This window comes from Mya arenaria, chromosome 12 (assembly GCF_026914265.1).
Source record: "Mya arenaria isolate MELC-2E11 chromosome 12, ASM2691426v1".
NCBI lineage: Eukaryota > Metazoa > Mollusca > Bivalvia > Myida > Myidae > Mya > Mya arenaria.
The window spans coordinates 9278096-9294131 of record NC_069133.1 but is presented as its reverse complement, the minus strand read 5'-3'; the positions used below and the strand labels follow the sequence as shown (position 1 = coordinate 9294131).

General features: G+C 34.6%; 1 protein-coding gene and 1 long non-coding RNA gene across 2 annotated transcripts; both read left to right on the top strand.

Moving 5' to 3' along the window:
• Nucleotides 1–1023: 1023 nt before the first annotated feature.
• On the top strand, nucleotides 1024–4059 carry LOC128211283 (uncharacterized). Its single transcript, XR_008257256.1, has 3 exons — nucleotides 1024–1133; nucleotides 3041–3224; nucleotides 3975–4059. It is a non-coding gene; the product is annotated as an uncharacterized LOC128211283 (long non-coding RNA).
• Nucleotides 4060–10868: 6809 nt separating this feature from the next.
• On the top strand, nucleotides 10869–15251 carry LOC128211757 (uncharacterized). Its single transcript, XM_052916797.1, has 6 exons — nucleotides 10869–10941; nucleotides 12449–12634; nucleotides 13053–13247; nucleotides 13433–13695; nucleotides 14053–14458; nucleotides 15127–15251. The coding sequence occupies exons 1-6, from the start codon at nucleotides 10869–10871 to the stop codon at nucleotides 15249–15251; spliced, it is 1248 nt and encodes a 415-aa protein (XP_052772757.1).
• Nucleotides 15252–16036: the final 785 nt, after the last annotated feature.

Here is a 16036-nt window from a genome sequence, read left to right as displayed (position 1 = left end):
CTAATTTATGTATCACGGTACTTATATAATTCATTGTCCTGATAATTTAAAAAAAACAACAACTTTATTTTCATTGACATTATTTATAAAAAATACCTTAAAGTAAATCACATATCAATATAGTATATTATTTTGATTCTATCATGCACGTTTAAGGAAACTAACCTAAGTTATATTTTTTTAAGATGTTATATGAATACCGGCCTATAACTGTATTTCACATTGCTGCATTTTAGCCTTCTCTAAACACCCAGACGCTGTGGTGCTCTGGGATGAATCAAAGTGTCGGATTGAAGTTTTTGGCTTGAGGGCAAGTACATCTGCTGTTTTTGAAAACATCGAAGGCAAGGTGAAGCAGTGGGAAAGACAACTGACCATGATAACCGAACGGATACATATATCGTTTCTTCACAAAAAATTGATGGAAAAACGCGGTTTAATAAGAAGGCTAAAAGAAATACCGGAGCTTGATGTCAGAGTTGGTGATGATTTTGTTGATTTAAAAGGGCAACCAAGCGACATAACGCAAGCAAAACTTGAAATTCATGAAAGTAAAAACAAAATGAAAGTCAGTAAATATAAACATGGGCTATCGTTTGAATGTGCTGAGCTTGTCCGATCAAAAGAAAGAGTAATTGCACTTATTGACGAAAGCCTTGAAAAAAAGGGAATCGAGGCCTCATGGAAAATAGAAGGAAGTGCGTTCAACGTCGTGTTTGTGAAGGATCAAGAAGACGATTTTGGAAATGCAAATATGAGTGATATGGACTCGGACATAGTGAGTGTCTTCTCAAATATTTTGGAGAATTTTATTCCATATGAAAGGGACGACAAGGATGTGTTCCAGTCTGGTGAATGGATACAGTTTATTTCTGATTTGACTGAAGAACACGATGACTTCGCTGCTTTTGATATCGACGAGAAGTTGTGCAGAATCGGTATGCATGGATGGCACGAAAACGTGAACGAAATGTACAAAAGTATAGAGTCTTTCCTTGACAAGAGAGTCTTAAGGACAATACTTTTGAAACGAGGATCAATCCCAATTCGTTTTATACAAAAGTTCAATCGTGATGTTTTTGATGATTTGCAGAACAATCTTAAAGAACGCAATGGCTTTATTGCATTTGGTGGTAAGTATATCGTGAACCCAGTTTTAATATTGTCTTACGTACATTTCTTTTAATTCAATTAATTTTTAAATATAAAACCTAAGTTATCTTAAGTTTATGAAGTATCAAATGAATACTCAATTGCTATCAACGATTTTGCAGTATTTCTATATGACAAAGGAACATACCAATACATTTTTACCGAAAATTTAGCTTAAGGGCGAGCCATTCTGACGGGTAACTGTCCGTCGTCAGCATCTCCATGACATATCATAAACTACTAGGTTTATTCCAATCAGACTTCACAGAAACGTTTCTTCCAGATTATAGAAAATGTTGTTCTCTGCATAACTCTGGTTGCCTTAACAGCTAAAAGGATTGTTGTCTCTCCTCATAAACGGCTGGCGCGATTTCAAACGTATTTCAACGAAATGTTCATATATCAAAATTAAAACTGTAGGGACAATCTCATTAATCATCATTTAAAAATCAATCCAGTTTGCAGGAACAAGGTAAGGTCCAAACAAAACACGAGTACACTGTCCAAAAATTGATCAATAATCAAATACTAATATTATAATCCTTATCGGAGACAGTATAATTGTTTGAAAACAATCCAGAATGATGAAAAACTAACATATACACTGAGGAAGTAATTTCAAGTACTCAACGACCGGATAAAGACATCCCCTGCAAAATGAATGAATCAGGCTGGAGCAACGGTTCCATCTCGTAAAAAGTACGATGCTGTCATTCAAATACAGCCATCTGACAAAGCTCGCCGTAGCAAATTATGAAATAAATTATAACTCCATTTAGACTCATAATGAAAGCATCATTGTACAAACAAGGGATGGGGATATTTTTCATTATATGTCTGTTTGGAAAGTTTTGGAAGTCTTCCCATCCGAAATCGCTGGCCCGATTTCAAAATAATTTCACAGATATAATTTTATGTTCTTTAAGTACCCTCTACCGAAATTCTTAACCATTTTTTTCTTTCGTTAAACACATGGCTGCCAGTGGGATGGGCTGGCTCGTAAAAAACAGAGGTGCTAGGGGCCGGTCTCTTTTTAACTATATCATTATACGGGAAACTGAAAATCTTCCTGGCAGACACCGCTTACAAGATTTGAAATGTTCCTTGTGTAACCAAGTTCCTTCAAATGATGAAAGTTTGTTAAAACATGGCAATCAGGGGGGTAGGCTCAGTTTTACATAAACTTATATAAGGATAATATTTAAAAAAAATACTCAAAAACTGCAATGCATCGAGCTTAGTTTTTTTTGCATGTAGCATTGCCAAATTTGTTCAAATCATGCTCCTTGAGTCAATGTTGGCCCTTCCCTGGGGATAACTAGTTTACCATAGTATTATAAAAGGAAAATATTTAAGATATTTTTATCCAAAACTTAGAGCTGATATGTTTACGATTAAGATTTGTCCTTTACCAATTTGCTTCATATCATCATATTTTCATGGTAACCATCACTTTCCTGGGTATTCTTTGACCTCTGTAACAACCTTAGCAGCAGCTTGTTTCCCTAGCAACCACGACTTTAAACAAAAAATGCACCGCTCACAAACTTTATTGACTGATTTTCCTAGTAACCAACAGCTACTTAGACAGTGTCATGCTTCCCTGATCAACATCAACTCAACCATTTACCTCCTAAGCAGCCACCAACTTTCTAAGCAGCCACCTTTTATCTTGCCAACCAATGACTTCCTTCGCAACCAATAGCAGGTGGGCGATATAGGGCCTTCTGTTTTAATGATAGGCACTTTCATTCAAAACATTTTAAACCTTATTTGGAGACCTATCGACATCAGGTTGATGACTTGGTCATGTTGTCAAGTGGAAAAGAATAATTAATTTTTTAATGGATATATGCTCTGCATAATTATACATAATTATGTTTTGAAGATGACAGTGAAACTGTTGAAATTCGCGGGAAAAGGAAAGATCGAGAAATAGTCCGTGATGAATTGGAACAAATATTCAACTCAGTCATACGAGAGGAGCACACCATTAAAAATATATCAGTGACGTATGTTTTCCAAGATGAAAAAGCACGTGGAAAAATCGATGAAATAGAGTCGAGTACTAGGTATCTATCATCATGAATACACTCAAGTATTTTATACTTTTACTTGAAAACATGTCGTATTTGACCATCTTAAAAGGAACTCAATCACAGATTTCATGTTATAACTGACATTGAGTTATTTAAGTAGTGACACTCTTATTCAAAATCAATACATACACATGTATAACAAAAATAAGTTTGACTGATAAACCTTTAACTACTTAATTAACTATGCATTTATGGAAAATATTAATTACTGATAACAATATCATAACCGTGTATTTAATAGCTGAAAACGCAAAAGTATTAAATGATTGGTAAATGCTCAGAGATTTACTGTGATCTACTATAGTCTCATAAGGTAGAAACACCCTGTTTCATGAACATTTCTTTCAAATTAAACTCGGTTTCCTTTATTAGAACCATATATTTCGACATTTGTTAATCCTTTTTGAAATATTAAAACAGAAGTATCAATTGTGGTAAATCGTGTTTGGGAGTAGGAGTGCACCATGAGCCGATTTGTGTCAACACAAGCCTAAAAACAATCATGCTTAAAGGTTATCGGCTCAATAAAGCAGTGTCTGTCGCACCTTTTAAAAACTAATAACAAAGAAGCTTTAATTTGATCTTTTGGTGAAGTTTTATCATTGTCACAAGCATTTGCTCCAGATCTAAACTAAAGTTACTTTTAAGATGTCTGACCCTTTAAAATCAAAAGCGAATCCGTTTAAAACATGTATTCAACAGCAAAACAAATTTCCTTTTCAGATGTTTGATACGGCTACAAGGCGAGCATTGGGCATTCCAGTATGTAGCTAAAGATGACGCAAATATCGGAGATCAAGTTCCCGGGGCAAAGGCAGCACCTGGTCAGTTATTCCTCCTGTATACATAAATAAAGTGGTCGCCCTTCTTTTTTCAGCAACGTCTCAGTCCATGAGGCTTACTCCTTCGATAAACTGTGCTTTTGGCATCTTATTATATGTAGCATGTGTTTTACAGTTCTAGACAATTATAAATATTTGATACACCTCAATTCTGTTTTTAGTTTTATTCTGTTTCTTTTTCTCTAGCACGTGGAGAAATAAGAAATCTAAAGGTAATGCTTCCTTAAAAGATTTTTAAGCATGCCACATTCATTTTTTAACAGTTTAGCATTTTATATACAAATGTTTCTATTAGTGCTCTAAACGTTATTTTAAATACATACAATATGTTTAACTTACTCAAATATTCCAACATGTAGTCAACAATTTCTTTCATTAACTGTTTTCTGCTTTGTTTATTTTGTATAATTTGGTATTCCGATATGAAAGCGAGTAACACAAAATGCCTATTTTCATATTAATTAATTGACCATTGTTGACAGTTTCAAAGCTCTTCTCGACGTATGAATGTTCGGTTTATGGGAGAAAGGCACATGGAAAATGTGAAACCAAAGAAACGACAGAAGGCCTATTCCAACACAGGCTATGACATTATTGAAAATGGCAAGTACTTATGTCGATTTGATTGACTTTATACTCAGGGGCTGTGTAAAATAAGAATCACGTACATCTGGCTTATTTTGCTTATAGATATTAATGGAACTCCATACCTTCTAATTTAGGGGAAATCGCAAAGAGACATGTCGATTTGCCCGAATAACGTAAATAATTTCCAAAGTTCCCAAATCTAAGGTTTGCATTTTGTACTAATTATAACTCCATTTAATGATCTTCATGTTCATGGCTTCTGACTTTGAATATACAAAACTAAGTAATTGAATCGGTGTAACTCGTGTACAAAATACAAATTTTATCTAACTAGCGGCAATAGAGATATTTTAAAATGTTGTTTTCAGGTGTTCGTATTTTCGGAGTAAACATGCAGCTGTTCATAGGGGACATTTTTGAGCACGAGGCAGATGCCATTGTTACAAGCGTTGGATCAAATTTAGAATTGCATGGTAAGGCTGGGCACAGTTGAAAATAATTGACACAATTCGCATATGACACGGAAAAGAAACATGTTAAACTATTCGATTTGGTTATGCTCGCAACTTGTTTTATCCACAGTGAACTAGTTTTTCAGCGAAGCCGTGTTTTACTGACCGTTCCATGGCCCTTCGTTTTTATGATAAAATTATATTGACCTTCCTTCTCACTGACTGACATTGTGGAGTTATTAGACCAACTGATATATTAAAATACAACTGGTGCCAAATATCTTAAATAATTGAGTTAATTAATATGGTTGAATCACCATCTTGACTGTAAAAGTTAAAAAAGGCCAATTAACCTACTGAAATACTACTGCTCAAATGTAATTATAAGAAACACACTTCTTATCAAACTGTACTAAATAGGAAAAGAAATACTAGATTCTAGAACTGACTTACCTTGAATTTATATTCACTCAAACTCAAATTAACAAAACAATCAAGTAAAAGAACGGAATGGCCTTGTGTTCCCACCAAAACTATCAATTGATGACTATAGTCACAGATGACCAGATAGCAATGATATTTTAAAAAGACCAAGAAAGACCACTCTGTTAATTAGGTCAAAGAAGATCGCTTGTTTTCTCCCTTACATCAAATAGAACTTAAATAAATATAAACTGTTATACTCGTGAAACTCCGATAATGTTACACACGTACCTGTCTTCTAAGTCAGATTACAACCAATAATTCAAAATAATTAACACACTTCTCACTTTAAGCATAAGTAAATGCAAAATATATGCAAAATCCCTAAACAAACAAAATTAATTGCGAAATGTAAGTACAACATACCAACGGTATACATTCATGCCATCTTCTTCCAACTCTTTAAATAACTCTCAACACACATAAATGTCAACACACAAAATAAAATACTGGAAAGTATGTCTATAAACAACTTCTCCTAAGCATACACATAATTAAAATTGTATTTAAAGTATATATCCTGAATAATTACATAATTTCATTAGCTTCCGTCACTAATCTCCTCGCAATCTCACCATCCCATCCATACTTCCCAATACTGAACTAATGATAATCTGCAACGCATTGAATCCGGCATGATCTGGTCTGCTGTCCATTCCATACATCACGTAACCGCAGTATTACTCAGAAGCTCTTTCAGCTTTTTCGGATCTTCGGATTGTTGGGTGCGGTAGCTGTCTTTTTCTCTTCTTCTTATTTGTGGCTAACGGAACTTCTTCTTTGCAACGTCTCATAAAGTGTTGTGCCCGTCTCGTTGCTGAAAGTATCTTCAACAACAGTCTAACCCTGTTCAGCTTCATGTGCTCTCATCTACATTAGGACCTCCTGAAACAGCTTCGGCAACATCACTCCTGTCCACTTCAACTTCGACCTCTGCATTGTCCTTTTCAATCATCTCCTTTTTTATCTCCAGATCAGTCTGTAGCTGAAGAACTTCACTTTTTATCCTCATCTCCATCATCTATATTTATATTTTCTATCGTTATTTCTTCCTCTGACTGATGCACTTACACACGGGTGTCCCCGTGAACATATGTCTGTGGTACATAAATCACACCATCATCATCATGGCTGCCGCTGGTGGTACCACCTGACTATTTTTCATCTCTGGGTGCATCCTTTATCTTCTCTTTAACTATCTATTGTTCTGTTTCCTTGATATTCTCATATTTGACACATTCATCTCGCACCCGGTGGTTCACTTAGGATTCATGGTTCCAGTACAGGGTCGTAACTCATTCGGTACTGGTACCTTCTTATGTATACAGGGGTACTTCTTATTTCTGTCCTCCCACCGTGTATACCCCCTCTTAAAACTTGTCACTCAATTTGTGTTTTCCTTGACCATTCGCCAAAATCTTCACTTATCGGATCTCCTATTTCAAAGTTGACACCTCTGACTTTCATAGCATAATATTTCTTTTTTCTGATTGACTTTCTCTACATATTTATGGACAAAATCTCTTGTCTTCGTCAATTCTTCTGATCTTGCTCAAGTGTCCTTAGTATGCTGATAATAATCCTGTCAAACCTTTTCGGCTCTGTGTTGCCTTGAGGATGGTACACTAAAGTGACACTCATGTTGGTAAGCTCACATAGCTTCTTTATCAGTTGACTTTCAAAGTTGGCACCTCTATCAGAGTTGAGTCTATGTAGAATTCCATTCACAATGAACTGATTGTAAAATGCATCGACAGTAGTTTAGCAGTCTATTCACGTATTGATATTGCAAGTGTATTTTGTAAAGTGGTCGGTGACAACTAATATATTTGAGTATCCTCCTTTAGATGGCGCCAATGTCAAATAATCAAAGCAAACAAGCTCTTATAAAAAACTTGTAGTCCCACTTATCAATGGTTGTGCACGTATGTTCGTGGCAGACTTCCTCCTCACATAATTGTCGAAAAGCTACGAGTTTTTTTGTGCTGTCTTACAAAGCCAGAAAAAATCTTCTTCGTGTGAGATTTGTTGTCCTGTCTATACCTGTATGGCCTACATCAGTATGCAAACCTTTCAGTACAATCAGGTCTCTCAACACATTCAGGTTGTTAACTAATTGTAAAATCTTCTCACCATCGCTCTCTACAACTCTGTACAGAACAACTGTTCTGATCTTGAAGTGTTTGCAATATTTCTTCATTATTGTACCTTCTTTATTGTAGTTATTTTCTATTCTACGCTAACCTATCACCTCAATCCTCGGTTTTTCCTATCACGGGGTCCTTTTACTGTTTCCTTCTAATCTCTTTTAACTCTACTTGGGTAAAGGTCGGTATCTGATTTCAAAATCATAATCTGCCAAAGCAGCTGCCCATCTCTGGCTTGTAGCAGCATTATATGAGTCAGTGGGTTATGGTCAGTATATACCATGAAATGATTTTCTTTCATATATTCCGAAATGTTGAAGTTACTGCCCTCTTCAACGCCAATTATCAACGCTATCTATTGTTTAAAGAATTCTTCTCAGATTTACAAACTGCTCTGCTTGCATAAGAGATAACTCATTTCATATCGTCTTGGTGTTGGAATGATACTGCTGCAAATCCAGATGGGCATGCTCCGTTTGCAATTTAAAGGGTTTACTGAAATCCAGGTAGGCTTATATTCCAATTATTTTGTTCTGCTTTCTTCTTTGGTCATTTCTTGGAGGTGGGGTGGGGAGTCAACTCAGCCAAGGAGCGGATAATCCTTGAACAGTATTTTATGAATCTACAGTTATACCCCGCAAATATTACGAAACTGTGTATATCTTCTGGTGTGTTTGGTGATGGCCAGTTTCAGACCTTGTCAATTTTACTGGGATCAGTCTTATCTCCGTCTTTGCTTACTACATGACCAAGGAAGTTGACTCGTTCTGTAAAGAAACTACAATTCACTTGGGCTAATTTTAGACTACATTATTTTATTATGTCAAAACGTAATCCAAGCGTTCCATAAAACTCATTAGGTCATCTAAATATATTATACAGATAGAAATGCTCATTTGATCTATATCCTACTGTAAATGCAGTCCTCTCTATTCATTCTTCCTCCATTGGTAGCTGATGGTATCCGTTCTTCATGTCCATGGTGGTGAAGTAGCGAGCCCCGTGTAAGCAGTCAAACATCTCTCTTTTCTTGGAAGACCGTAGGCATATTAAACTGTCCTTTCATTTAACATCCTGTAATTCATACGCAGCCGTAGTTTTCCATTTTTCTTTCTTACTAAGACCACTGGGTAAGCCCGTAGCGAGTTTGATTGCCATATAATGCCACATGACAACAACTGTTCTAGATGCAACCCGACCTCTTGTACCATAACAAGTGGTACCCGCCGGTGACGTTGCTTGAATGGTATAGGATCTTTCAATTAAATTCGATGTTTAAAACAATGCATCTGCCTTTGTCCGTATCCATACTGCTGAACGTATCACGATGGTGTAAAAGCAAGTAATACAATTTCTGTTTCTGTTCCTCATTAAGTACCTGGCCCCTATATCACAAAAATACTTAAGTCAAATCTCAATCTCAGACTCAACCCATTTAACCAAATATCATCAAAGGATATTAAATGTATATAGGTTTTTACACATTTTAAAACCACATTCTATCATTGATTATTTTGTTCAAACCTTTGGTCTAGGTTCCAATGGAACAATATTCAACAGCCAAAAACGTACTTGCAGAGTACAATTCATTGCCTTTAACTCAAGTTTATTTTTTTCCTTTGAATTAATTTTCTTTAAAATATTGTCAAAATCGTTTTATGAACACATTCTATAAGAAAATACTTTTTTAAAAAATATTAAAAACATGCAAAATTTTCAATCATACTATGCTTTTATGTGGTAAAATGAGTTTAGATTGATATTGAGATTTGATTTGGGTATTTTTCTAATATTGCGGCTAGATCTTAATCTATCTTCAGCTCTTGAACTATCCTTCTTCAATTCCGTCTTTTCCTTTTTTAAAACATTTTCATTAACTGTTACTGGTTTTAACTCACACACAATTGCCTTTTGTGATGTAACACAATGACCCCCGCCAACATTTTTTTCCCAATTTAGCACATCATTTCTATCTAGCTACATAGTGTTTTTAAAAATGCCGTCAAAAAGGTTTAATTTCATAAAAGCCGCATTACCGTTACCGGCAGGTGACAATGACAGATGGATCAGTCAATCGTTTAACATATGCTCAGCTTAGGATGACCAGAATACTTAAATAATATTTAGATCATCATTTCTATATAGCCAATAATAATAATAATAATCGAAGGACCTAACCTTTGTTTAACTCATATCTTACTTGGTTTTCATCAAAGATCAAGCTACAGCGGCCCAAGTCAACCGTTAATGGCTTATTTAAGTACTGTCAAAATTAGTTTAATTACTTAGTTTACTAAAATTCTGTCGAAATGATTTAGCCAAGCAAAACTTTACGTCGCTGAAACTATTGACAATCCCTTGTACTGGCGATAGCCGAAATAACAACAACGGTTTATCACACTAGAATACTTTAAGTCTGAAAGCAAAGAAAATCGATGATATGCTTTAAAGGCATTATTATTTTTATTGTATTCCTTCCAAGAGTTTAAAGAAATTCATTTATGAAATTAAAATGATATTTCTCTTTTTCAAACAGTGAAACAACAATTTCATATTTTTCTGTTTTAAAGTTGTTGCCCTCTCTCATCTTATAATCATTTGTTAGCTCGCACGGGGCTCCAATATGACGCTATGTTCGCATACAGATTGGCGGAAAATCTGGAAAATTGCAATTATATTATTTGATATCCTTTTTAAGCATATAGTAAACAGAAACATGATTGTTTCATTGTAACAGTTCATAAAATTTCACCTCGTGAAAACCAAAAGTAAATATTTCACTCCTGGCTACGCCACTCTTGGAATATAGCTTTTGGTGCTCACTCGGTGAAATACATAACGGTCTTACACTAATGCAAATAATCATCTTCTATCTATTTGCTTTTTGATCATTCAGTTAGTACAGGCAAAAAAAATATAATTTCATTTTAGTGAATTTTTTGCTCAATTTATGTTAAAGCTGCGCAAACATTAAGACATTTGCAACATTCGCATCAGATTTCTACGAAAATATCTTCATAAATTTATATAATATTAGCAAAACAGCTTTGAATATGTAATTTGCATTATAAGTATTTAAATATTCAAATTTATTTAGCGAATTAAATGTATATTTCAAAAGGAGGAGTTGCCAATGGGTTGAAAAAGAGATGCCCGCGAGTAAAACAACAGTGTCAAGGTAATGGAATTATTTAAGTGTTATGCTGATTGTTTGTTAACGAGGAAATGTGTTTGTCTTAGAACCATTAAATATTTATAAAGAAGATATGTGTGTGTATTAACAAAGTGCTTGAAGAGGTCATATATTAATCAAGGATTGAATATTTTACTATTGTGGTTTAACGGTGTATGAAAACATTCGGTCAGTGCACGGTTTGTGAAGGCCTTCACGATTGTCCGTGAACTAACCAAATATGTTCATACAAAGATAAACATCAATTCTTACTTATTCAATTTTTATATTTGCAGTCATTATTTTCAAAATTACTTTCCGATAATCAAAATAAAATTGTAAAAAATAATCGTTTAAATACTATTGAACGTAAAATGATCTCAGCTGTTGGAACAGCGTTTGTTTCAGAGACGTCACTTGTTTTATCGACATACATTTTACCGCAATAAAATGTCATGTCGTCTTTGTAGGATAAGAGGTATTTCAAGGATGCTGAGCTAATCGGAATATGAATACAATTGAAAGAATATTCGTTCGTCTAAGGAAGCGCAACATGAATATCTTAATACTGTGAAATCATTTATATTCGTTTGCATGAAATTTCGTGGTTTGCCGAAAAATTACCATTTCATGGGTACTTGAATTCGTGGTTTTTCATCTTTGAAAAAAAAATCGAAATTGCCGTCGTTCTAGATCGTCTGCATTATCTCCACGCGCTGGCCCGTGATTTCGGTCTTCTTCGTCACTCCGTTTATGACACACGCTTAAGTGGCACGACATGCCAATAAGTGCATATACCAATGTCAATTATCGATTTAATTGGAAATTAAGGTAATAAAAGAAGATGTACCCTGATCATTAATACAGATAGGCGAAGGCATTGAATGCCAATTAAGAATTTTGCAAACTGTGAAAACACCGAGAAGGACCGTACATTTAAGTAAACAATCCTAAAATATAGCTGATATTTACAAATTCAATCACTTTTGAATATCATCTTTTTTTCAAATCAAATCATAACAATATTTATTCACACGTTTTTGTTTAATAAGTATATTTAACACGTTGTTTTGTGCATTGTCACGTTGTGTGCTAAGTGGCCTTCATTAAAGAAAAAAATCGAGAACCGACACTCATCACTCACATCTTGTAAACCTGGAGATTTTCATGAACAGCACACACGTGCTTCTGTCATTTGGTTCATCAAAACACATTTAAATGGTTTGATTATAATTTGTTAAATGCAGATATATTAACAAAACAATTATAGTAAGATATACAGTGAGGCGGATTTTTACGCTGTATAGTGTGGCCTCTGGAACGAATAAACTAAAATATGTACATAACATGACAATTGAAAAAGTGAATAAAGGGTCTACATTTCGTGGGATCTTGAATGCCCCACGAACATTAATGATTTCACAGTATGTATTTGTGTGATTTGTTATAGTATTTGTTTTTAACTAATCAAATGAAATATACATTAATTAATATAAATTGAAATCTACTGTAGCACAACTGTCAACTTTTCAAAAGGATGGAATACTTATCACGACATGTCAAGGGCTTGAAGCCCGACAGGCAATACTCGTCAAACATGTGGAGAGACCATCAGACTGGAAGGCGCAAATGAAGAAGTGTTTTGAAGTAGCAAACCGATTCAAGATTAAAACAGTGGCGTTTCCAATTCTAGGCCCAGGTAGATAAATATTTAATAAGATTCTATTTAAGGTAGCCGATAATCAATTATGTGATTTTGGATGCCTGTTGACTCCATATTATTTTTAAAGTGTTTAGTTAATGAATATTTTAAAGATATACCGAACGAAATGTTACAAACGAACTGTTTGGACATTGAAACTTGGTAATTTATTTAGCATATTAGTCATCATCAAACAAAACGCTTTACAAATAAGTGATCCCAAGGATATATGGGGTCACCGGGCATCACAATTAAACTGAGGCGCCAATGGCCTCTAGAATGAAAATAATACAATGAAAACTACAGGGACAAGCCCAGTAGCCAATTCGCGTACTATATAAATTAAGGTATTTAAATGCTAGGACAGCAGGATATATTGCCGATTTATTGAAACTATACGAAAACATATGTCCAGGTGCAGAAACCCTTTTTGATGCTCTTGACGAGTTTATGTCAGATGGAAACACTGATTTGAAGATAAGTGAGGTTCATCTTATCGTCTTTAAAACTCAAGCGGAACGATTTCAACCAATCATAGATGTTTTATGTAGCAAGGCCATGAAAGCGACTTCAGACTTAGAAAGTGGATCATTTGGACAGATAAAGAAAGGTAAAAACTACTAATACATTTCTTTGCCGACAGTATTTTATGCATATTTGTAGTTTATCATGTTGAACCGAGTATTTATTTTTCAGTCTTCATTGTTTTTCATCGAACGCATTAATATTTTTGTATAACTTGAACAACAATAAAATATTTTAGAGGTTTATACATCATTTTTATTATGGTTTAAGCTGGGAGGAAGTTATGGAAGAGGAAAAAGGAATTTGTAGATGTAGGCTATATGGTATCTGAAGAAGGAGCAACGGCACAACCCAGTCATTCACCCTCTTCTTCGAAAAGAAACACATCGACCCTTGCACTATATATTTACTCCGACTCCAGTGAAAATATACAGAGATGTAAACAACGGCTAGAAACACATCTGGAAGAAGCACTGATAACCGCATATGTGAAACAATACAAAGTAATCGTTTGCTCGTTAACAAAAGAGGAGGTAAGGTTAAATCGTATAAGACCTGAATCCGAATAGTTTATAAGAGTGTCAAAATGCGCAGATGGTACCATAACCGTGTCAGAAAAGCAGTATTGAAGCAATGTATTGTACCATGACTTCTAGAAATTATCAATGAAATCTTGTTTTTGCATTATATGTGTACAGTGCGAATAACTTCATTGTTATCAAGATCAATCATTGTTCAACGTGATCAAATTGCATTATAATACAAAATTATAGTAAAGTCTGTATCAAACAAAGAATTTGAATTTAAAATAATAAAAAAAAAACATGTATCTACAGAATAATGCTTATGTAGTGTTTATCCTGTATCAACTCTTTGACTTTAATTTTCAGAAAGAAGAGCTTGAATCATTGCCGCTGGTGGTTGACATGAACATAGATGAAAACAATGGGATAGTGGTAATTAAAGGCGAAAGAAATCTCGCATCCGAAGCGCAATCTAATGTTAAAGAAATGTTGATGCGATTTGAAAAGAATCGATGCGAACTTGAACAATCTCCAGAACTCGCGAAAAAGATAGAATGGCAGTATGAAGAAGAGGATTACAGCGAAACGAAATACAAGTTCTATGGGAATTTACAAAGTTTCAAAATGGAGATGGCGTATCAAAGAAATGAAAGGTATTACTATTTCATGGACAATGATATGAAGTATGTGATCGACTTCAATGACATGATTGAATACCCTGAAAATGACAAAGCAGATCTCGTTCGTGTGGTTCGCAAGGAAATTATGAAAGGTTAGTGTTTTAAGGAGAGTCTTCAAGTCGATAAATAACCAAAACCTTTTCCCCAAGTGCTATTTAACGCTAATGATGAGTGCAATCGAGAAATTGCGCTGACAATGTATTATCGGCGCCATTCGATAGTTATTGTTCAAAATCGATGTCGCTTATGTTACTTTACTTCCGTCCATTACGTATCTTTTTGTAATGCGTTTACTTGTTAACTTATATGTACTTGATGCGGTGTGCATCATTTTTCAACTGATGTGCAATTAATATATTTGTGTTATGTTCGTGCGTGAAGTAATTAAAGCCAGTACAAGTTTATGGAAGTTTACTAACTGTTCCAATAAACATGACTATAATATCACACTTACTGACTCAAGGTTAAACCATTTAAATGATAATGATGATACTATGTATAAGGAATACATTTCCAAATGATCTTATGAACTAAGGATTATGGGCCGATAATACATCGAAATGCTTGGTCCGATTCGCTTCGATTAACGATAGCTAATGTCCGATTTTTAAACACAATTTTACGGGTGTTTTTTAAGTTTGATATATACGTGTTTGCTTACAAAGGTTTGTAATCGTATTTGTAACGTTCATCCGATTAATGCATACATTAACACCATTAATATGTGAATATTAAATATTCTTTCACGTTTGTTTTCTAGGACAACAGGTGCCCTTGCCGATTGACTGGAAGCCTATGAGAGACGGTGTCCCTAAGCTGGTAGAGCTCAAGCCCGAAGAAAAACAATTCAAAGACATTGAAAGTCGCTTCATGGTTGAGGTATAATCATTTCGTGCGAACATAGAGTTGGTAGATATATTGTTGCATACAAACTTGATATGAATGCGTCAATATGTTGTTTTGATAATACAGTGGAAACAACAAAAGTCAATAATTATGTTTACTATGAGTTTTATTTTAAATGCACAAGAGTCGAAGCCAAACATCTCTAAACGAGACACTCAACGCTAAAGTACAACATAAGGAGTGAAAAAGGAATAACACATAACTAGTCTAATGTATCAACTGTTGTGGTTAATTAATATATTACACATATTGTTTTACAAAATAATGAACTAGCGTTAATAAATTCACATTGCGCACGAACGTATGACTAAGCAAAAATGGGATATAAGACCTCCTGCGAAGCACGCCAGAATACGTCGGATTTTGCAGTACTTATGGTATTTTTAACACTGTATCCTATTGTGATCTTCAAATTTCACGGGAAATGAACTGCTGTTACGGTAACATTACTTCTTTAACCGGTTGTTAGTAATCGCCTAGAATTTGCAAGTTTAGGGTTTTAATGTAAACACTCATTAAGCTGTGACATCAAGTCCCTGGCGTCATCGATGCACTGATTGACATGTCTAGTAACATAAGTATTTATGAATTATAGTATTACGAACATTAAATAAAAGGGAACAATAGCTGAGTTGATACACCAACGTTTCGTTTGGCGTAAACACTTTGTATCGGGTATATATTATATTATGACGGTCAAGTGCGGTAAAGGGTAAATGTTTCGGCCGAAGTTTGTGACGTCAATTCATATGTCACATTTTTCA